This window comes from Mastigoproctus giganteus, chromosome 4, assembly GCF_048544385.1.
Source record: "Mastigoproctus giganteus isolate SK-2022 chromosome 4, ASM4854438v1, whole genome shotgun sequence".
NCBI lineage: Eukaryota > Metazoa > Arthropoda > Arachnida > Uropygi > Thelyphonidae > Mastigoproctus > Mastigoproctus giganteus.
In genome coordinates this window covers 222,183,621-222,208,749 of record NC_143578.1, presented here as the reverse complement: position 1 = coordinate 222,208,749, position 25,129 = coordinate 222,183,621, and the positions used below count along the sequence as shown (strand labels likewise).

Here is a 25,129-nt window from a genome sequence, read left to right as displayed (position 1 = left end):
CTAATGACAGTGTTTATGTGGGTTGGAAAACTGCTAGCTTGGGGGGGGGGGATACATGGACTAATAGATTAACATAGGTGAAAGTGATTCTTGTGCTGCTTTTATTGGAATGAGCAGTACCTGGAAAACAAGGTGCAGGAGATTTCAGAGACTGCTGGGAGTCATTGTGGAACAAGCAAATACATGGGCTGTGTTAGGGTAGCTAAGAATAAGATCAAGTGCATGTATACTTGTTTGTACACCAATGCTAGGAGTTTGGTAAATAAATTTGATGAGTTGGTTGTTGGTCAAAACATCAAAGGCAGATATTGTTGGGATATCAGAGATGTTGTGTCACACAGATAAAGAATGCAGAATTGGAATTTGGGGAGTACCATGTGTACAGGAAGGAGAGACAGGATAGGAAGGGAGGAGGGGTTATGTTATTGGGTAAGAGCCACATAAAATCTAAGGAAGTTCAGCCAGCTGACATGGGTGGACAGTGTAGTATTGAGTCAGTTTGGTGTGACATAAGCACTGGGAAAGCAAAATTTAGAGTAGGCAGCAGACAACTAGAGGGAGTAACACAATTGACTTGATTATCAGTAGTGATTCTTCATGCATTAAGAATCTGCAGATAAAGAAACCACTAGGTGGCATTGATCACAGTGTGCTAATATGGGATTTACTCAAAGAGGTAACTACCATCAGGGGTAAAGGGAAGGGTTTTTGCTTTTGTAAAGGTGACTATGGTGGTCTGAGACAGTTTTTAAATTCTATGCAGTGGGACCAACTGATGATGCTACCAACAGCAAATTCTAAATGGGAAGCATTCAAGGAATTAATCTTATAGGCTACTAGGCCTAAGAAATATTGTTCAAGGTTTAGGCCTAAATGGATGTGAGATGAGCTAATAAGACATGTGGCAGAAAATAAAAATGCATGGGATACATATAAACTAATAGATAACACAGAAGCCTATGGTAGATATAAGCTGGTCTGTAATCAAGTCACAAAGGAGGGTAGGCAGGTTATCAGAAATCCTTGGCAAGGGATGCAAAGAAAAACAGCAAAGAGTTCTTTACTTATGTAAACTCTAGAATGAAGGGGATGAATCAGATTGGTCCACTTGATAATAATGGTTTAACTGTTGATGATCCTGCTCAGGTAGCTAACAAACTAAATGAGTATTTTGCATCTACATTTACACATGAGGAGTTACCACAAATTTAAACATATACACCAACCGTTTATAACTGATTTAATAATAAAATAAAATGATACAAAAGACTGTAAAATAATATTTGCAAAAAATATGATTATTTACAAAAAACTAATTTACAACAAATTTAAAATCGATAAAAACACTATTAAAGCTTTCGGAGGTGTCTACCTCCTTCCTCAGCAATAATGAATACTTAAGCGACACATCCTTAAGTACCAGGTTCCCGGCACACGTGGATGACCAGGCGCATACTCGGTAATCCTTTCACTTGTACCAGAACCGGAAGTGGTCTGGGGACGTGGAAAACTAAAACGTTTATCTCTGGCAAAAACCACCGCCTCAAAAAGGGGGTGAAGCCTAACTCCCCTGTCTCTGTTCATGCTATTGTTGCCAGAGGATCCAATCCACAGACTTTACAGCCACTTGCGATCCCAGAATCTATGCGCCTGGTCAAGGATGACAGCATTGTCGGAGGAGATCTGGTGTTGTTTTTCCCAATAGTTCTCGGCAATGGTGGATTTATTGAGCTCTGCGGTCCGTATCGCTCTTGAATGTTCCCCCAGATGGTCCTTGAGACGCCGTCCTGTCTCTCCCACGTAACATTCCCCACAATCCGGGCATGTGATCTCATATACGACCCCACTATTAGAATCCCTAGTAATGGGGTCTTTGACCTGTGACACTACTGTGTGCAACCTCCGGCCCGGGAGCTGCACACAGCGTGTCTGAAAGTCGCGAAGCATTCTCGCAATGTGATCCGACAGGCCCGGATAGTAGGGAACATACACTGTGGTAAGCGGTACAGGCGGAAATACCCGATTGGGCTCTTCCTCTCTATTGTATTTATCAATGACCCTCTGGGGGGTAACTGCACCTCATAAGATCCGTCATTATTTGCCTAATTTCCTTTCCATAAAAATAGTGTGGCTCTGGCCACACTATTTTTATGTTGGGCAGTCTGTGCCATCCTATAATGTGTGTACTGGCCCCTACACATTGGTTTCCTATAAACTGTAGTTCTAAGTCTGGGGCCTTCCCTATATACCATAATGTCCAGAAATGGGAGGGTGCCATCTATTTCTACTTCCAAGGTGAATTTTATAAAGGGGGAAAAACCATTGAGAAACGAGACCACATCTTCCTCTCTCTCCCCTTCTTTACAATAGTAAACGTGTCATCAACATATCGTTTCCACTTACGCATAGGGAACTCCAATCTCACAAAAACCCTGTTCTCTAGTTCCTCCATAGCCAGATTTGCAACAATGGCGCTGATTGGAGAACCCATGGCTGTGCCATGAACCTGTTTATACATCACTCCTTGGAAAACCAAGGTTGTACTGGAAAGACATAATTCAACAGCACAACATATATCTTCTATGTTTAGGTGGGATCTAGCACTTAAGGTATTAAATTCCTTCTGTAAAGCCAACTTCACACATTCTACCCCATGTGCTATGGGGATACACGTGAATAATGATATGACATCCAATGACATCATCATCATCTCGTCCTCTCCAATATCTTGATTCCTTACAAAGTTCACAAATTCCACACTATCTCCAATAACCAGTGCGGACCGACCCACAACCGGAGAAATCAGCTGCGCCAGATATGTAGATAGAGCATACGTAGGGCTACCAATGAAGGAAACTATGGGCCGTAATGGAACATTCTCCTTGTGCGTCTTAGGTAACCCATAAAATCTGGGCAGCCGACACCCTGTTGCATGCATGGACCAATACTTGTCCTTTGGAATCTTTTCCATTTTTAGCCAGGAAAGTAGCATCTTATTTACACGCTGTTCTAAGCTAGCCAAAGGGTTTCTATGGATAATCTTATAAGTACCACTATCACCTAATAAGTCTGACACTTTCTTGTGGTAATCTTCCTTGCTTAATACCACCGTTGATCTGCCTTTGTCTGCTCTGCTGGTAGGATTATAATATCTTCATCCCGTTTAAGTTCTTCTAGTGCTTTCTTCTGTTTCGGGGTAAGATTTGGAGCAACCGTTTTTGCCTGGCCCAGTATGCCAACAGCTTTAACACGAATTTGATTGGCAATGTGTTCAGGTAATTTGCTAATTGCCCTCTCAATGCCCATAGATGTTTCGATGATTGGAGGTTTGGAGGTTGCATGTATTGAACTGTGGCTGTGAGCTAAATGATTTTGTAATAACTGAAAACAAAGTGGAGGGGAAATTGTTGAAAATAAACATAAGAAAGGCACCTGTGGTGGATGGGATCTATCTTAAAGGAGGCACCAAAGGAAGTAAGCAAACCTTTAGTCATAATTATGAGAGCTTCCTTGGACTCAGGGGTGGTACCCATGGACTGGAGATGTGCAAATGTGACCCCAATTCACAAAGGAGGACAAAGAGTGACACAAGTAATTACAGACCTGTTAGTTTGACTTCTGTTCCAGGGAAATTAATGGATGCAGTGGTTAAAGAAGTAATGCAGTATTATCTAGAGATGAAAGCAATTATACTGCAGCCACAGCATGTATTTGTTAAAAGGCAGTCTTGTTTAACCAATCTGATAGGTTACTATGATAAAGTGACCAAGGAATTGGATGTAAAAGATAATTTTGATATCACATACTTGCATTTCATGAAGGCTTTTGATACAGTTGCACTTAAAAGACTGCTGTACAAACTGGAGCAATGTGGCATTGAGGTCCACATTGATGCAGTTTGTACATTGAGGCCGGTTACTGTATGGATAAAGGTATGGTTAAATAGAAGAAGACAGTGTTTATCAATGGATACTATTCTTTGTGGACTAATATTATTAGTGGTGTTCCCCATGGTTCAGTCATTGGCCCATTGTTATTTTTAATATTTATTAATGGTATTGATGAAGGTATATCAGGCTTAATGTCTAAGTTTGCAGCTGTTAACAACAGGATACAAAGGTTTGCAGCAGTTAACAACAGGAAGCAGGGTGAGTGATTGTAACAAGACATAAGAAAATTGGGTCAATGGCTGAGAAATGGCAGTTGATGTTTAACGTTGACAAATACAAGGTAATGCATATGGGTAGCAGTAATCCCAGACTAACTTATCAACTGTGTGGTATTATACTCAGGGTAGTGCAAAATGAAAAAGACTTGGGGGTAATAGTTTAGTCAGATATGAAATTCTCTGAGCAGTACAGACATGTTACCAGGACAGTTCATGGGATTTTGTCAATGATATATGGAAACTTTGTTATCAGTGATAAGGAGGTGATTATCCCTTTGTATAATGCCATGGTTATATTGCATCGTGAGTACTGTATACAGATCTAGAAGCCTCGCTTTGGGAAGAATGTTGAGCTGCTGGAACCAAGCGCAACCAGATTGGTAAAGAGAACAAAAGGGTGCTCTCATCTAGAAAGGCTCCAGTTCTGCAGATTGAGGTGCTTATTGTGTAAGTTGAATGTTAATGGCATTCTTCCTCTTGCTGAGACTATACTCATGAGGGGGCATAAATTCAATATGAGGAGGGATGGTTGCAAGTTAAATATGCAGAAGTTCACTTTTAGCCAGCAGTTGGTTGATTTTTGGAACAGGCTTCTTAGAATTGGATGGTCTGAAGGAAGAACTAGATGAATTCTTGGAAAGTATGGATGGGCAAAGTGTGTAGTTTTTTTGTTGACTTGTGCTATAGAATCTTCCTTCATTTGCCACTACTACTATATATACAAGCTGTTTCATAGCATGTGGGCCATATTTTCAGGATTAATTCAGAACCTGAAAAATGAAAAACAAAAATTAGATAAATATATGCTCAATTTCAGCTTGTGGAGCTATGGCAGTAAAGTTTTCAATGGTAAAAAAATAATAATAATAAAAACTAAATGAGAATAAACAGACACATATATTCCATTAATAAACATTTTACATTAGCATTACCATAAGTAGAGGCATATAATGCAAAAAAAAAAGCTTATAGCATTAGCCAAAAAGAAAAAAATAACTTCCCATTTCACCCATCCATTCACTCCGAATGCTTTTCAAGTTCTGCCTTGAACTTTTTTAAGTTCGACCTACACTATGGCAGATGGAAGTTTGTTCCAACTATCAACCACCCACTTGCTAAAGGCAAATTTCCACACATCTATTGTACAATTATCTTTCCTCGATTTGAATTTATGTCCCTCAGGTGAGTAAGTTGAGCAAGAAGAAGAATCCCATCAGCATTGAGCTTTCTTAAACCATTCAAGGCTTTATACACCTCAATTAGATGACCTTGTAAGTGCCTAGTGTACAGACACTGAGATTTGCAGAATTTAAGTCTTTTTTTGTAAGAGCAACCCTTTTTTCCACTCACCAATCTCATTGCCCTTCTCTGTACACGTTCCAGCAGCTCTACATCCTGCCTAAAAAGAAGCCTCCACACCTGTATGCAGCACTCAAGTAGTGGCCTGACAATTGCTTTATACAAGGGGATAATTACCTCCTTATCCATTCTAGCAAAATTCCTATATATCATTGACAAGACTCCATTAGCTACTCTTGCAGCCTGTCTGCACTGCTCAAAAAACTTCATATCTGACTAGACAATTCTCCCTAGGCCCTTTTCATTCTCTACTACCCTTAGTGTAATATCACACAGTTGGTACATTACTCTGGAGTTACTGTTACCCACATTTAGTACTTTACATTTGTCAATGTTAAACTTCAGTTGCCACCTCTCAGCCCATCTGCTCAACTTTAGTAGTAGTATACTATCATTACTGTCATTAACAACCCTACCAACCTCCATATTGTCTGCAAACTTACACATTAACCTGATATATCTTCATTTAATATCATTGATAAATACAGAAAAGAACACTGGGCCCAACACCAAACTATGGGGGACTCCACTAATAACATTAGTCCACAAAGAACAGTGTCCATTGATTACCACTCTCTTTCTTCCCCCACTCAACCATCCCTTTATCCATAGCAGCAATTTGCCCTTAATGCCATACTGCTCAAATTTGTACTTTTTTGTCAAATTCACTTTTAACAATTTCTCCTCCATTTTCCTCTCAATTATTACAAAATCATTTAGCTCCCTGCTAGAGTTAGATAAGCTACTGGCCTCCACTTCCCCACAGACTTTGTCATTCATCAACAATCAAACTGTTGATATCAAGTGGACTAATCTAATTCATCCCCTTCCTTCTAGAATTTGCATAAGTCATGAAGTATTTGCTGTTTATCTTTGCATCCTCTGCCAAAGATTTCTCATAATCTGCCTTCGCTTGCCTAACCTCCTTTGTGATTTGATTACAGACTAGCTTATATCTACCATAGTCTTCTGTATCACTTGATCATTTATTTGCATCCCATGCATTCACGAGTCTCATTAGTTTATCCATTTTGTCCTAAATTTAACAGTGTGCCTTTAACAGGTTTGCATGAAAAGCCTAGTAGCTTTCAAGATTACTTCCTTATGCTTTCCATTTAGAATTTGCTGTTGGTAACATCATCAATATATCCCATTGTATAGAATTTAAAACCTGTCTGAGACCACTTTAGCCACCTTTACAAAAGCAAACATCCTTCCCTTTACCCCCGATGGTAATTACATCTTTAAGTGAATCCCACATCGGCATACTGTGGTCACTACCACCTAGTGATTCCTTTATCTGCAGGTTCTTAATGCATGAAGAATCACTGCTACTAATCAGATCAAGAGTATTACTCCCTCTATTTCCCTCTCGAATATGCTGCTGAAGAAAACAATCACCCGATAAATCCACAAAAGCCTTGCTAATATGCAAGTGACCAACCCAGAAGTTTAAAGTTAATATCTGGGAAGTTAAAATCCCCCATTATAAGATAATCTGATTTACTGGCCCACTCTATTTCTCTGTATAGTTGTTCATTCTACACATCAAAGTCATTAGGCCTATAACACGCTCCTACTCTTTTTTTTTCCAATTCCTAAATTCCAATTCTGCATTCCTTATCTCTGTGAGACACCACATCTCTGATATCCCGACAATATCCTCATTCAGTGTCTTCACCAGCATCTCAAATTCAGCAAATTTATTTTCTATTCTCCTAGATTTGATCTACATGCAAATATACATGCACCTGTTCTTACTCTTAGTTAGCTGCCTCCGTAGCCAGGTGGGCAGGAGCAGCAGTGTGTAGCATACGCTTCTTGATTAGACCGAGGTTCGAGCCCATAACCACCAAATATGGAGGATGCGGAAAGGTCAGAGAATGACCACCGCATATCCCCGGAGCAATATGGCCTTAGTTTCTAATGCTCCTAAAAACCAAACAACAACAACTCTTAGTTATCCTAACACAGCCCATGTATTTTCTTGTTCCATGATAACTCCCAGCAGCTAATGCACCATAAAAATTTTAAACCAAACCAAACCAAACAAACTCCCAGCAGTCCTTGAAATCTTGAGGCACCTTGCTTTCCAGGCCTCTGCTCGATATAAAAGCAGTGCAAGAATCATTTTCACTAATGCATGCGGCTACTGTTAAAAAGAGCGACTATCTAAGGTGACTATCTAACCATAGTCGCCCTTGCACCATAAAAATCAAAATCAAACTGTTAATCCTCTGATAAGTGTCATTTGATAAACCATAAAATCGGTTTGACTTACTGTTTGATAAGCCATCAAAATCAAACTGTTAATCTATTAGTCTTTGAATTGCACCCAAGCTTAGCTGTTTTTCAACCCATCTAACACTGACTCGATAACATTACCAAATATTCTTGCACCCTTTGTATCCCATCCCCGTAGAAGCAATTTCTCCTGTTAACAAGCACAGACCAGGCTGAGAAAACATGCATGCGTGTTTCTGCTTATTTTTTATTATTTTTATTTTATTTTTTTCATGAAACGGCTTAGCTATATTTTAAACTTCAGACAACCTTAGTTCCATAACTATTTAATAGTTATGGAGCTGTGGATCTATATTTTAATTACTTTAATCAGTTACAATTAAGATTATTACTGTTTTTAATACCACTCGTATTCCCCATGAAATTAATAATATAGTTTATGAAGCTATTTGCCTAAACTTCTACACATTTAGGTGGCGTTTCAGGCATCTTTCCTATAACCATAATCAGTCCATGCTGCCGAGAGACTCGTCTTGCCAATGCTCCGAGAAACCTTATCTGCATTTCTGGAAACATTGGCAAGAGGAGTCTGTCAGTAGCATGATCTGATGATTTGTGTCAGTGAGATACCTGAAATGTGACCTTAATTAATATATAGTAGTTTAGGCAAATAGCTTAAAAAACCTATATTATTAATTTCATGTGGTATGTGAGTGGTATTAAATATAGTAATAATCTTAATGGAATGCAAACACGTAACATCCTTTCCCATCTGTATTATAATTAATCAATTGCATTAATTACTTTCTGGCCAAAGGCCAGAATGTAATTGATTGTTAGAATAAACTTTTACCTAGTGTTGTGGAAGTAGGTTGTTTAAATAAATGTAAAGTTGGAATGTTTGAATAAAAAAAATAATGAAAGTTGATTGAAACTTAACTTTTGGTGGCTCATTAGCATACATATAAAAGCAGTTATATATAGTAGAACCCTGTTAAGAAGTTTTCCCAAGGGAGTGGTTAAGAACTCTTTACGAGGGAAAACTACTTAGAAGGGAAAATGACCTAATGGTGTGAAATATTAACTACTCAAATAAAAATGAAAAGATACACATACATAAGTTTAAGATGATTTTTAAGTACTATTTCAGAATTTATAAATATTTTACTCTGCCTATGGAAAACATTTTTAAACCTGGGGATTTCTAATTGCTCAATATTCTGTTCATTAAACTCATTACGAGGTACTTCAGATAAGTATAAACACATGGGCAGAATTATGGAAGAAAATTTTCATTTGAAGCTTACCTTAATAAAACTCATTTTTGTGACACAAACTTAACGGTTTAAAAAATGTATTAATTGAGAAAACATCATTGTAATACAGCAGGCCCCCGTTATAACGCGGTTCGCTTTACGCTGATTCGCTATAACGCTGTTCTTATATTATAACCCGTATCTGACTATAACGCTGTCACAGATCACTATAACGCTCTTTTACAGATTACATTTTTGACATATTTAACGAAATCGTTTCATTTGATGGAGTCGATAACTTGAAAATGAATAGCAAAACAGCATTAAAACGTTTCCCACGCCGACTTGAGCAATTTTCCCACGCTCGGTGAAATTTTCTCTCACGCTAATTTAAGTACAGTCACTTGTTACGTAGTTCCGAGATCAACATTTTAAAAAATGATCAAATATATTGCTTGTAATATTTGCGTTATATGCATTTATCCGAAGTCTAGTCATCACTCAGTGCAGTATTAGACATCGTGCGTAACGGACAGTTTACTTGAACATTGTATCATAATTAATTCAACCAACGCAGTTATATTTTCGAAGAGCTAATAATGACCGACAGGAATGAAAATGCAACAACGTCTGGGCGCAGTACGAAGACTATAAATGTAAGAAAAAGACTGAATTTGAAAATTAAATTAGACGTTTTGAAGCGAATCGATTCCGGTCAACGACAAGCGGATGTGTGCCATAATTTAGGACTCGCAAATTTAACTGTAAGAACAATTATGAAAAAATAAAGAATTAATTTTAGCAGCGGGAAAGACAGCTGTTCCACTGCAAGCAACTAGGACTAGACCGGCTATTAGGATTGAAATGGAAAGACTAATTTTTTTGAAGATAATATTCCAATGCAGAATTCAGTTAAGTTAAATATTAAAGAGAGAGAGAGAGAGAGAGAGAGAAAGAGATTAGCCAATACGATGATCTGAAGAAAACTCGCCTAAAAAAAAAAATGTGGAACCATTTAAAACTGGTAGAATAGATTTAAAATCCCGGGAGAAGCCGCTAGTGCAGATTAAGGAGCCGAAACTTTCAAAAAAGAATTTGTTAAAATTATTGAAGAGGGGTATTATGTGTTATACTTGTCAACAAGTTTTTAACATAATGAAGCAGGAGTTTTGTGGAAACGAATGCCTAAAAGAAGTTTCATATTGAAAGAACAAAAAACATGCCAAGTTTCAAAGCGGCGAAGGATCGGTTGACTTTATTGTTGGGTGGTAACGCTGCGGGCCATTTAAAATTAATACCCCTTTTAGTTTATTTGGAAGAGGGCCAAAGTTCAACTCAAAATCCACACATTTTTCATGATTAAATTCATCCATTAAATTAAATCAATTAAATTCATTATTTTAATTGGAATTTTGTTTACTTTTGAGACGCAAGTAGTTACCAAACAATTATACGTATGTAATGCAGAATATTTTATATGTGCAAATATTTGAATATTAAATATTTTGACCGACATTTGTGCATCTTTTCATTACCGTTTATTATTGATTAGGAAATATCCTATGGCACCGACCGCAGCTCACAAATACATATGTTACCTTATGGGAAAGCGGCGCTCGCTTAGCGCGGATTCACTTAGCGCTCTGTTTTTCCGGAACGAATGATCAGCGTTAAGCGGGGGTCACCTGTAATATGCTGTGTATTCTTTATCACATACTTTTTATGCAGACAGCTTTTTAACTGGGAAAATAATGCATTAAAATATATAGAGTTGAAATTGGGAATTTAGAAACCAAACCCAGTACAGGGGAAAACGTATGCCGGAATTTCTTATCCAGGTTCTACTGTATATACAGTTCAATAAAAACATGACCACCTATCTAGGAATTGTCCATGGCAAGGCATGGACTCTATAATGATTCTGATCTGCAGTTTGTTGTTGGGTTTTATTGGCGCATTAGCGACTAAGGCTATAATGCGCCCTGATCTGCAGTGAAGTAGAGAGCATTCTGTTTCATAAATCTGCAGTGTAAGATGCAAAAACTGGATCTGTTTATCTGCATATTCACAGATGTTCTATGGGATTCATAGATCTTGACACTCATTGATAGATGAGTGTTGACACTCATTGATAGATGTTCATTCACATAGATGTTCTGTGGGATTCACAGAATCCCACAGAACATCTATGAATTCATAGAATTCCAAGTTTGGAAACCAAGGTAGCATCTGGAAGTCACTTTCGTGTTCGTGTTCAGCGAACCACTCTTGAATAATCCTGGCAACGTGGCAAGGTGTATTATCCTATGGGAACACATCTGAGCCATCATTAGCATTAGTAGAGGCATATGATGCAAGAAAGCAAGTTTATTCAGCATCAGCCAAAAAAAAAAAAAAAAAAAAAACACACACCATTCCCATTTCACCCCTCCGTTCATTTGAAATACCTGTCCAGTTGAGCTTTAAATTTGTTTAGGTTATCAACTTCAACAACAAGTGATGGAAGTCTGTTCCACGAACCAACCACCCGCTGGCCAAAGGCAAATTTCCGCACATCTATCCGACATCCGTCCTTCCTCAATTTGAATTTATGCCCTCTGAGGTGATTATTCTGAGCAAGACGAAGAATCCCATTGGCACTGAGCATGCTCAAACCATTCAAAGCCTTATACACCTCTATCAGATCACCTCGCCGGTGCCTAGTCTCCAGACTCTGTAATTTGCAAAACTTAAGCCTTTCTTCATAAGAGCAACCCTTTGTTCCATTCACTAATCTTGTTGCCCTTCTCTGTACCCGTTCCAGCAGCTCTACATCCTTCTTGAAATGAGGCCTCCAGACCTGTATACAGTACTCAAGATGTGGCCTAACCATTGCCTTATACAAGGGAATAATCACCTCCTTATCCCTGCTAGAAAAATTCCTGTATATCATTGACAAGACACCATGAGCTACTCTTGCAGCTCATCTGCACTGCTCAGAGAACTTCATATCTGCCTGCACAATTACCCCCAGGTCCTTTTCATTTTCCACCACTGTCAGGGTAGTACCGCAGAGTTGATACGTTGCTCTGGAGTTACTGTTTCCCATATGTAGTACTTTACATTTGTCAATGTTAAACTTCATTTGCCACCTCTCAGCCCATCTGTTCAACCTTTCCAGATCCTGTTGCAGCAGCGGCGCGTCAGTAGTGTCCTTAACAACCCTGCCAACCTTTGTATCATCAGCAAACTTGGACATTAAACTTGATATCCCATCATCAATATCATTCATAAACACCGAAAACAACAACGGACCCAACACTGAACCCTGAGGAACTCCACTAATAACATTAGTCCACATTAAGCAGTGTCCATTGATTACCACTCTCTGTCTTCTGCCACTCAACCATCCCTTTATCCATAGCAGCAATTTGCCTCCAATGCCACACTGCTCCAATTTGTGCAGCAGTCTTCCATGTGCAACAGTATCAAAAGACTTTCTAAGATCCAAATTTATAATATCAAAGTTATTCCCTGCATCCAGTTCTTTTGTGACCACATCATAGTATCCAATCAAATTGGTCAGGCAAGACCTGGCCTTAACAAAACCATGCTGCGTCTGAGCTATAACTGAATTCTTGTCTAGATGATCCTGCAGTGCTTCTTTAACCAGTGCCTCCATTAATTTACCTGGAACAGAAGTTAAACTTACAGGTCTATAATTACTTGTGTCAGCCTTTGATCCTCCTTTGTGAATTGGGGTTACATTTGCACATCTTCAGTCTATGGGTACCTCCCCTGAGTCCAAAGAAGCTCTCATAATTATGGCTAGGGGTTTGCTTACTTCCTTTGCTGCCTCCTTTAATATAACTGGATAGATCCCATCCACCCCAGGTGCCTTTTTTATGTTTATCCTCAACAATCTCTCCTCCACTTTCCTCTCAGTTATTACAAAATCATCCAGCTCACTGCCAATGTTTACTTTACCTACATCATTCTCCTTCCTGAATAACTCCTCATGCGTGAATGTAGATGCAAAATACTCGTTTAGATTGTTAGCCACCTGAGCAGGATCCTCAACTGTTGAACCATCAATATCCAGTGGACCAATCTGATTCATCCTTTTCCTTCTTGAGTTTAAATATGTAAAGAACTCTTTTCTGTTTTTCTTTGCATTCTTTGCCAAGGATTTTTCGTAGTCTGCCTTTGCCTGCCTAATCTCCTTTGTGACTTGTGACCAACTTATATCTATCATAGGCTTCCAGGTCACCCATTAATTTGTATGTATCCCATGCATTTTTCTTCTCTGCCACATGTCTCATTAGTTCATCTGACAACCATTTAGGCCTAAACCTTGAACAATATTTCTTAGTTGGTATGTAAAGCCTGGTAGCCTCCAAGATTAGTTCCTTGAATGCTTCCCATTTTGAGTTTGTTGTTGGTAACATCATCAGTTGGTCCCGCTGTATAGAATTTAAATACTGTCTCAGACCATCATAGTCGCCTTTACGAAAACAAAAACCCTTCCCTTTACCTCTGATGGTAGTTACCTCCTTGAGTAAATCCCACTTCAACACACTGTGATCACTGCCACCTAGTGGTTCATTTATCTGCAGATTCTTAATGCATGAAGAATCACTACTGATAATCAGATCAAGAGTATTGCTCCCTCTTGTTGCCTCACGAACATGCTGATGTAGAAAACAATCATCCAATAAATCCACAAAAGCCTTGCTAGTGTGCGAGTGACCAACCCACAAATTCCAGTCAATATCTGGGAAATTAAAATCCCCCATTATAAGACTCTCTGATTTACTGGCCCACTCTATTTCCCTGTACAATATCTTATTATACTCATCAGAGTCATTAGGCCTATAACACACTCCTACTCTCAATTTTGATTTCCCTATGCTTATGTCACACCAAACTGACTCGACACTGCCCTGTCCATCGATGTCGACTGGCTTCAGTTCCTTGGACTTTGTGTTTCTTAACTAATAGCATAACCCCCTCCTCCCCTCCTATCCTGTCTATCCTTTCTATACACATTGTATTCCCCAAATTCCAGTTCCGCATTACTTATATCTGTGTGACACCATGTCTCTGATATCCCAACAATATCTGCCTTTGATGTTTTGAGCAATACCTCAAATTCATCAAATTTATTTACCAAACTCCTAGCATTGGTGTACACGCAAGTATACCTGCACCTGTTTCTATTCTTAGCTACCCTAACACAACCCATGTGTTTACTTGTACCGCAATGACTCCCAGCAGTCTCAGAAATATCCTGCATCTTGTTTTTCAGGCTTCTGCTCATTTCAATAGAAGCAGTGCAAGAATCACTTCCACCTCTGCCAGTGGCTACTGTTAATCTATTAGTCCTTGTATCCCCCCCCCCCAACTAGAAGTTTTCCGACCCACCTAACACTGCCTCGACAGCATCAGCAAAAATTCTTGCACCCTTTCTATTTAAGTGTATCCCATCCCTGTAGAAGCAATCTCTCCTGTTAACAAGTACAGTGCAGGCTGAAAAAAATTCTACCCCTTGAGCCTTGCACAATCCCTCCAGGGCCGAATTGATCGACAAGGCTCTCATCATATACTCCCTCCTATCGTGTCTGGGCAGAATTGCAGACACTTTCAAATTCAACCCTAATTCACGGCTTTTTTTCAACAGTGACCTGTACTTTGCTAAGTAATTCCGCCGGTCTCCTACTCTTAATATCATTAGTGCCAACGTGTACAACTATATCACCTTTTGTGCCCTTAAAAGATGATATCCGCTCTACAGCGTCATCAACCTTTGCCCCTGGCAGACATACCCTGGTCCTATTCCACCTATCCTTTTTACAAAGCATGTTCCCCGTTTCCCTGACAATAGAGTCACCAACAACTACTAGTTCCTGTGGGACCAGCGCATTCTGCCTAGGGGGCTGCCTCTGTGTTGCCTGATGACCAAGTGCAAGCTCTGGCGTTGATGTGGGCAGCTGAGAGCTTGATGGGCCCCTCAATTTATTTCCTTCGAGGGCATCCACCCTGTCCTTCAAGCTCTCATAAAGGCCCATAACAACGCTGAGTTGTCGCCTGATTTCCTTGCACTCCTTACATCGTGCACACACAAAGACATCCCCCTTGGCAGTATCATGTCCCGTACCCGACTGCTCCGCAAACATCAAGTACGGGACATGATACTGCCATGATACTCTTGAACAATCCTGGCAACGTGGTAAGGTGTATTATCCTATGGGAACACATCTGAGCCATCAAGGAAGATATTCACTAAGAAGAGTTGTAGTCTAGGAGTATGACAGCTCCAAGCTGTCATACTCCAGTTTTCCTTTAAGTTTTCCCAGGAAAACAACTCCCATACTGAAACACTGCTAACAGCTGTCTGTTTCTGTTGGACCAGGACATTGGAGTGATTCCGCTCCACAGTTTTTTTGCTGTACCCTTGTCTACTGTTCACACAACAGAGGCAGAGATGGGATTCATCATAAAAGGCAACATTTTTCAAGTTGTCACTGGTCCACTTTCAGATGAAATTTTAAACGTCATTAGCATAGGGTATCCTTCAGCATTGAGTACATTGACTGGTCACCTACTCCATGCCCATACAGAGGAGAGATTGTAGCCTTGGGAACACCCTCAACATCCCCCTGGTTAAAGTCCATGGTCAGCCATTCTGCTGTTGCCATCTGTTGGCTTTTACACAAGGACTATGGTCATGGTGAACAAGCTTATGTTCACCATGACCATAGATAAGGCATGGGTGACACCCATTGGCACAGCAGCTTGTTGCTCTGGCCACTATCCGTGCACCCTTGGAATGCCTTAAGTGCAGCACTCTGCAAACAGCTTACAAGATTCACCGTTTCCATAATACTGCCATGCTTCAACCAGTATCCAATAGTCATCCTATTTTTGAACACCTTCCCCCCCCTCAAATTGCATCCCTTGCCTATGTCGATTAAGTACTTTGTATGGACCACATGCCATGAACCTGCAGTATTATGTTTACTGGTTTGCACAATAACGCCTGTGCCACAAAGGCAGGGAGGAACAGCTGATTGCTAAAACACAGAGAATAGTCATATTGTTTTGGCTGTTAATGTTTTTAGTTAAAAATGAAAAAGAATACCATTTTAAGTTTTATTGATGAAAATAAATTTTGATTATTATATTAGCATGGCAGTTGTGTTTTTGAAACATTACCTAAAGTTCAGGGAGTATGACAACAAATTATACCTGTATTTGTTCTCATATTGCAATATCTTACTTAATTCTGAGTATTATTAACTTTATATTTTGATTATCAGTATATAATAAGAAATAATTATTAAATTGCATTGTTTTTTTTTCCTAGGAACAAGGACTGTGGTCTGATGATGACCAAACAGCCTGTAAGAGAATTGGAAAATGAGTTGAATTTTCAGAGTGACTTAGACCTCTTCAATGATGATGATAAAGAAAATTTTGATGCAGAATTTGAACAAAAACTGTCCGTTTCAAGTTTCTATTGTAAAAAAAAGCCATATTTTAATCCTTTAGAAAGAAAGAAATTGGGTTTAAGTAAAATTTCTAATTCTTTAGAGATGAGACATGAAATTATCAAAAAAAGAAGATTAAAACTTAAAGCTATAGCTAACCACAAAATATTTAAAGCAGCTGAATTCACCAAAAATGTGTCTGGAAAAACAAAATTTAGAGATTTGTCAAAAAATAGAACAAGTACAAATCCTGAAGGAAGTAAATCTAATACTACACCTATTATCATAAAGTTGAACTCTAGTACTGTTATTGACAACTCAGTGATTTCAGCAAATAAATTCTTTACTTCTAGGAGTGCAAATGACCTAAAAAAGTTGTTGACATCTGAAGCTTGGAAAAAAGAGTTCCATAGAGAATTTAAATCTGGAGTGGCAGCCATGCGGCATAAATCCAAACATAATCCTAAGTTGGTCACTAGATCAGATTCCATTCCTAAATGGAATAATGCACACTCCCAACCAAATAAAATGAATATTTGTTTACAATCCAAAATGTTGCATACTGATTTAGAGAATAATAAATGTAATATAGATACAGAAGTCAGTGCCAGCGATTCTTGTTTCAGTAATCTTCAAGATAAAGTGAACCATCAAATTACTATAAACGATTCTCTTGCCATCCAAGCAAGTAATAAGGCTACATTAACGTATGGAGAGTTGAATATTTCAACATTAAAAAGCAGTTCAGAAATGCCAAATGAAAGGAATTTCCAAAATATTAGCAGAACTATAGAAAGTAATAGCAGTAATGTCCAGTCTGAAGAAATTTCTATTTCAAAGGATCGTGCTCAGGGTAAAATATAAATATGCACATTTTTGATTGGTTATTATAGCATTTACAACATTAGTTTATACCATCGAAAAATTTACTAATTTTTTTTTTCTTTAAATCACATTTAGTACAGGTTCATTATTGTGCATTTAGATAACATTTCTTATTTGTGGTTTATTTGTAATTTTTTGGTGATGTATTAATACTACTTACCAAATTGCACTTTATTCCCTCCCCCTTCCTTACATGTAAATCTACATTCAATAAATTAACTAATTCAAGTTGTAGAAATACAATAGAGTAATTGTCCCCTTTCCATTAATTTTAGTAGGCAGGATGAGCAAGGATCAAGCCTGAAATGATTTGGCATATTAACTGCTTTGTTCTTTAGATGAGTCTTTATAATGTACTCGTTCCATTTTGAAGGTGGGGATAATTCTGTGTGAGGATCATTATATATTGATAAATGATAATGAATTCACTGAGGCATTTAAGTATGAATTTTGGATTTCATTTAGCCTCTGGTTAAATGAAAGTTAGAGCATTTGCATTATGTACTAGTTTCTTGTGGTTAGGGAAGTGGTAAAGTAATCCACTCACTCGACAATCAGGCTTATATTCTTTTCATTGTATACTATCCTGTAGAATGTTTCCCTCTGTTTGTAGTCCCGTCCTCTAAAAATGGTCTTTGACAGCTGTTGATTTCTGTTTGTTGAGCATGGTGGTAGCTCAGAAAAATTCAGTTTGGCATTGCTGATGCACTTCATAGTATTTCCATGATTTGTGAAGGACTTATTTCTGATGGCATCCACCCGACTCTTGAATATTGTGATATTCTAATGCAGGCAGTCAAAGATAGTAGGCTTGTTTTAAGTGGCAGTAACTAAAGGGGATTAACATCAGTTGTCTGGTAGACAAATTTTTGTTTAATTTCTGCAATTTTTAAATGTATGTTAACTTCACTAAGGCAAGTCCACCACTGACGCCCTGAACAACATCATCAGTACTGCAAACACTTGCAACCAAAAATATCTTTTACTCATCTCCATTGATTTTGCTGGGTCCGTTCAACACCTTATGGTGGCTGAGCGTCCTAGGCAGGCTCAGAAAGGCAAACTTGCCCATAAACCTTTACAATTGCGTAAGGCAATATCTCTCAAATAGAAAAATCGCAGTCAGAGCACCTTTCTGTCAAATGACTTGCCTGGTATATAGAGGCTGTCTGCAGAGCTCTGTACTGGGCCCACTGCTCTGGAATGTGGTCATGAATGACTTCCTCCACCAGGACCTTGGATGCATAAACTCCCAGGCCTACGCCGACGATCTTGTCTTATTGCTGGCTGCGGACTCCAGAGCACAGCTGGAAACTTTGGGAAATCAGGCCGTCGCAACCCTACAAGAGAGGGCTGCCCGACTTCCATCAACTGGCGAAATACCACCACTTTGCTTATTGAAGGCTTGAAGTGGTGAAACCCATGTTTTAGTCTCTAGAGCAAAGTTTCTCGCATCCCCCCCCCCCCCATACTTCTCCTTCAACCCATGCACAGTACTAAGTACTATAGGTTTTGATACCTTTCGTGTTTGGGGTTTTCATAAAAAAAAATATATATATTACCAACAAAAACCTGCTCTATCTTGCTGAGAGGTCATCTCCACCCAAACCTACCACCGTAAATCAAGATCCATAATACCACCATCGAGTTTGCCACGCAACTCAAACCCCTGGGACTTATCCTCAATGGAAAGCTAACCTTCAAGCCACACCTCACCTATATCTAGCAAAAAATAAAAGGCTTTTCGGCAATGGTTGCCGGAGTCGCCCGGAGGGATTGGGGTCTCAAACGGAGAACCCTCAGTCTCTTCTACAGGACAGTATTCCTACCCACCATAACCTACGCCGCTCCGGTATGGTTCAGAAAAGTCACGATGGCAGCCAACCAAAGAAAACTCGAGCATACAATGCTCAATTCTATTGACCATCCCCCAGGCTTGTTGCATTCATACTCTCCAGGCCCTGGTGGGCACCCTCCCCCTGGACCTGGAGGTTGTGCGGTGTGTCATGCTCTACAACCTGACAGAAAGAAGATCGACCACCTTCATGGACCACACCACTAACCCGGAAAACAACCACACCATGGAAAAATGGCAACTCTCTACGTTCCTCAAACAGACCTGGCAACAATGCTGGAATGACACAACTAAAGTGCAATAACGAAGAAATTCTTACCAGAGCTTGATAAAACCCACCCAGTACCACCATCCTGGTTCTCTATAGGCCTCTTCACTACTTTTCTCCTGACTGGTCATGGTGCCATCAAAGGAAAACTAATTACACTAGCTTGACTGACAATCCACTTTGCTCCTGGAATCCTGGATGGGCTTCCTCCCACGAATGATCCTGATCCTAATGGCTTGAAAACCAAGACTAGGATGCTGTCCTTGTAACGATTTTTCTGCTGGCTGTCAGCCAGCAGCTATTGCCAATGTGCTGTACAGGTGATTTGAACTGGCTCCCTTGCCAGCCACTATTCCTCCCCTTCCCTTGGTGGTGGGGGAGTAACAGCCTCCTTGTCCCATCCCACTGCCCCCACTTTCCCCTCTGGTGGGGCATGAGCATGTCCCACTGTAACTGGGGTTGTATTCCCTATCGGCTCCATATTTGTCAATCCCCCCCCCACACACACACTCTATCTGCACTCAAGTGAATGCCCCACACAAACGAAATTCAACAATCTAAAATCAATTTCACCCACTATTTTTGGCTTTCTCCTAGCACTTCCCCACAATGCGGTGCAATCACTTTTTTTTAGGTCCTAGCCACTGAAATCTCAGAAAATTAGGTGGCAGGACCTGCCACCTACTGGGTACCTAGTCTGCCAACATGGGACGAAAGTGGGGCAGCCTTTGGCCTCAGCAGAGGTTTGGCGGCTAAATGGCCAGAAGAACAACGGTACATGACACCACACATTTCAAGATCCAAACACTTTTAAATCTCTGGCCTTTACCAATGAACTGTATCACCACACAATGTAAACCAAGCAGAGATGGGGGAAACCCCTGGTGCTGTCTGACCCTAAATACACTTTACACTTTAATAGATGTGGTTTTGGTGTACAATTTAATTTCTGTAATATTTTGTTTAATTTAAATTCTTTAATATATTCTTAATTAAAATTTTTAATCTTTATAATTTCAAATATATATCAGTGTGGCCTGAATTTATAGATGGGGAAATCTATTTTGTAGAGACAGTAAAATTCTTGAAAAATAGTGCAAGAATTTTTGCCATTATCATTGAGTTTAATTGGTTAGTAAACTGCTAGATGGGGGAAGATTCGCAACACAAAGTTCAAGGACACCGTGACTCAACCAGACGTGCCCTCGGGCATTTCCAGTGAGAATTGTGAGTGTGTGAATTGTATAGCCTGTGGCATGTATTCAGTCTAGTAAACAGACCATGTATTCTAAGGTTGGTCTAGTAGACAGACCAAGCTCAACTGATAATTCTTTTCTTTGCACCCTACGTAAGGAGGTACTGATCTTAAATTAGAACTTGGTGCATTACAAGAAGAATTTAAGTCACTGTAAAATAAACAAACATAGAAACGAATGTAACTGGGAACTTTTCAGCGACTCAAGTATCTCTTAATGCACCTCCTCCAATTCAGGTCCCAGAAAAGAATAAAGTGCATACTGCTCTGATTGAAGGAGATTTAGTTTCATTGGAAGGCTCTATTGTCAGGAAAAGTGGTAACATTTATTGTAATGAAGATTAGGTGGACCAGAACAAGGGTGACTTTGCTGGAAGCAGCTATTGATGACGTTACCAACAGATTGTTTGACTTTAAGGGGTAAAAAGAGCATTATTATTTGTGTGTGGACTAACAGTATTAAACAACATAACCTGACCATTTGTTGGATAAATATAGGACCTTGCTGAAAAAAATGCATGAATTAGGTCGGAACATGTGTCTACAATTATGCCCAGACATGATACAGATCGATCATCACTAATCCAGCAGTGTGTTGGGACCTGTGGAGTGCCAGATTAGTGAGTTTGCCAGATCACCGGGAGTTATTTTAGCACATTCATTTTACCAGATGATACAAAGGTTGGCAGGGTTGTTAATGACAGTAATGGCAGTGTGCTACTGCAACAGGATCTAGATAATTTGGGCAGATGGGCTAAGAAGTGGCAACTGAAGTTTAACCTTGACAAATGCAAAGTACTGCATATGTGTAGAAGTAACCCCAGAGAAACGTACCAACTGTGTGGTACTACACTTAAGGTGGTAAAAAATGAAAAAGACCTGGGAGTAATTGTGCAGTCAGATATGAAGTTCTCTGAGCAATGCAGACAGGCTGCCAGGGCAGGTCATGGAGTTTTGTCAATGATATATAGGAATTTTGCTATCCCTCTGTATAAGGCAATGGTCGGGCCATGCCTTGAGTACTGCATACATGTCTGGAGGCCTCATTTTAGGAAGGATGTAGATTTACTTGAGCGTGTACAGAGAAGGGCAACAAGATTGGTGAGGGGAATAAAGGGATCCTCTTACCAAGAGAGGCTTAAGTTCTGCAAATTGCAGTGGCTGGAGACTGTGCAGTGATCTGATTGAGGTGTATAAGGCCTTGAATGGATTGAGCATGCTGAATTCTGATGGGATTCTTCCACTTGTTCAGATTACGAACCTAAGGGGGCATGAATTCAAATTAAGAAAAGACAGATGTAGAATAGATGTGCAGAAATTTGCCTTTAGCCAGCGGGTGGTTAATTGCTGGAACAAACTTCCATCTGTCGTTGTGGAAGTTGATAGGTTGAATAAATTTAAGGAGGAACTAGACAGGCATTTGGAGGGAATGGTGTGATTTTTTTTTTTTTTTTTTGGCTGATGCCGCATAAGCTCATACACTTGCTCTCTTGCATCACATGCCACTACTACTACTACAAAAAAAAAATGTCAGTGAAAGGAAATATCAGTTACACTATTAACTAAGCTATGTACGTAAGCGTAAATTTATTTTTATTTTGCTAACCTTTGGGAAATATTCTTCCAGTTTTCACGTATCATTTAATTATGTTAATTGGTAAGGCAATAAAGTGTAAATCTATGCTGTCTTTACTTTTTTAGTCTGTGGATAATATTCCACCTATTTTCGCTTATTATCCATTAATAGAATTAAAATTCAATTCGTAAACATGATCACAATGTCTTGCACTTATTACATATCGTATAGTGAACAGTATTTTATTTTGGAGAGTCCATTGTAAAGTGATTTGATCGTAGATTAAATTAAATTACATATCGTATTTAGATTAAATTAGTTTTGAATAAATACTGTACTCTATATTATTATTCATTGTATGTTTTTTCAGCCTCATTTAACTCAGTTACAAATCGTAAAATGCTGTACACGATGAAGTTTGTTGGCGGTTATAATCTTCGTGCATTCTACTGTAATGTACATGTATTTTGTATCTACAAGACCGAAGTTGGACTTACGTAAATGGAAAAACCTGATTAAGTACATAGGTTGAGATGTCTGTATACCAATTGTTTGTTGACATATTAAATGCTTTATGCTGTTTTCCGAAAAGGCTGGTCTATGTGGACGCTATCAAATTTGTTTAGTTTTTGTTGGCATATAATTTACACGAAGTGTATGGAATGTGTCGCCATTAATTTGAATGGTGAAGAATTAAATATGTTATATACATCATTGCTGTGGGAAGAGAATTTGATTAATTGATGTAAAATTGGATTTTTTTTTTTTTTTTTAATATTGTGGGATGCACAGCACAAAATCTTTGTGCCTTTTTCTCTAATGTGTGCTTATTATTGTCATTATAGTAAATTTAGTTTAAAGTGGTTAAAAAGCTACAATGGTTGGTGTTAGAAAGTTCTGAGAACAGGTTATATAAAATGTAGTAATAAATTATACAATAGGTTATTTTGATAGCCTAATGTCTTATGCAGTTTCTAAAATTTAATTTTTTTATGTTAGTAGATGGAAGAAGAAGGAATAGCCAGCAAATCAAGTTGTTCAGTAATCAAATTTTTGACCAAAGAAGGCAGAAGAGCTAAATAAATCTGTGAAAGAGTGACTGGAATGTTTGAGGAAATATTACCCAGTTATGGGTGATATTTCCTCAAACATTCCAAAGTGAATGGGAGTCAGTTGAGGATGTTCTAAGGTCGGGCCAGTCATCTGTAGCAATCAATTCTGATACAGTTGCCATCATTGAAGAAAAACTATTAGAAAATTGAAAAATTCAAGATGTCTGAACTTAAAAAAAATATTTAACAATTCCAATGAAAGCATTTTAACATTTTTATCTGAGCATCAATGTCCAAAGTTTGTGCAAGATAAGTTTCCAGAAACCTTTCCATTCATGAAAAAATTACAGGGTGGAGTAACCAAAAGGAATTTTAAAATTAATTCTTATTAATCAAGATAGATTTTTATCCAGGAATGATGATGAAACTTGGCTACATTCTTATGATCCAAATTAAAAAGCATGCAGTGGGATTTCCAACCTTGAAAAATGTTTTGAACCCAGCCATAAGCTGGAAAGTGTTGGCTTCAATTTTCAGGAGACAAGGATTATTAATTGATTGCCTTGCTCCTAAAACAAAAAAAAAAAAAAAAACAGGAAATATTATGCCAGCTTTAACTTTTCCTGAATTGCTGCCTGTAAGCAGAAATTCAGGAAAATTTTTTGCCATTTCACTTTTAGATTTGATTAAAAGGCATTAATTACTTTTACACTGGTCTTATTGCTTGATGCTAAGTATGATAAGGATGTTATTCTATATACAAGTTCAAAAGGAAAAATATTATCCCATATAAAGTTTAAAAAAGAAAAGAAATGTAAATGCATAAACAAAATCAATATGTATTAATTTTTTTTTTTTTTTTTTTTCAATTTTGTCATTTCTCTGTTTCAGATTTGAAACAGTGAAACAAATTCTCAAATTGCCTATATTGCCTAAAGGCCCAGAGGTGCGAATATATGGTGGCAGTAAATATTTTATATAGCAAGTCTGTTGCACACACGCTTTATTCTGCTTCGTAATTCGGTGCTTTCATGTCAACTTAGATGTGTTTTTCATTCTTCTGCTACTTTTCTACTTTTTATATTGCTCGTTTCATGTTATTGTTGTTGTTTTTAAGAAGAAAAAAAATATGCATTTCATCATGGACAATTGGGTAATCAGAACAAAATGGCCAAGGAGTGACAACAATAATATTGCTTCAGGTACTTCAGAAGAAAAGTAAGAAATGTATCATGTGAAATTTTGGACACTAACATTATTTAAAGTGTAGTGCAACCACCAATTTCTGGTAGAGAGCTATCATATTCCAAATCAAAAGGAATGAAAAAGAATAAAAAATATCAAGAGGAATTTATGAACTACAGCTTCACTTACTGTGTTGTTGATGATGAGCAACATCCTGTGTGCATAATATGTTACGAAAAACTGCCTAATGAAAGCTTGAAACCTATTAAATTAAAAAGACACTTGCATATGAAACATCCAGAGCTATTTGAGCTAAATGGAACAGCTATAAAAACTGAATCCTTTTTCAAAAGGATTCAGTTTTTTCCATTAGCTCTGGATGTTTCATATGTAGTGCCATACAAGGTCTGAAATCTTTCGTGAAGAAGTCATATGGCAGTTCCTTGTAAAGCTTTAAGAGTATCATTGGAAGTTTCATGTTTAATAGGAAAAAATTTGTAATCACACACTATTGCTGGATCTCTTGTTTTCCCTGCAAAATTTGAAAGATGCAGTAA

General features: G+C 38.4%; 1 protein-coding gene across 1 annotated transcript in view; it reads left to right on the top strand.

The window, feature by feature from the left end:
• Positions 1–16,394: 16,394 nt before the first annotated feature.
• Positions 16,395–25,129, top strand: part of eco (Establishment of cohesion) — a 118,938-nt gene continuing 110,203 nt past the window's right edge. The window contains exon 1 of the mRNA XM_090372483.1: positions 16,395–17,349. Within this exon, the coding sequence (XP_090228609.1) occupies positions 16,395–17,349 (955 nt within the window). The remainder of the gene's footprint in view (positions 17,350–25,129) is intronic.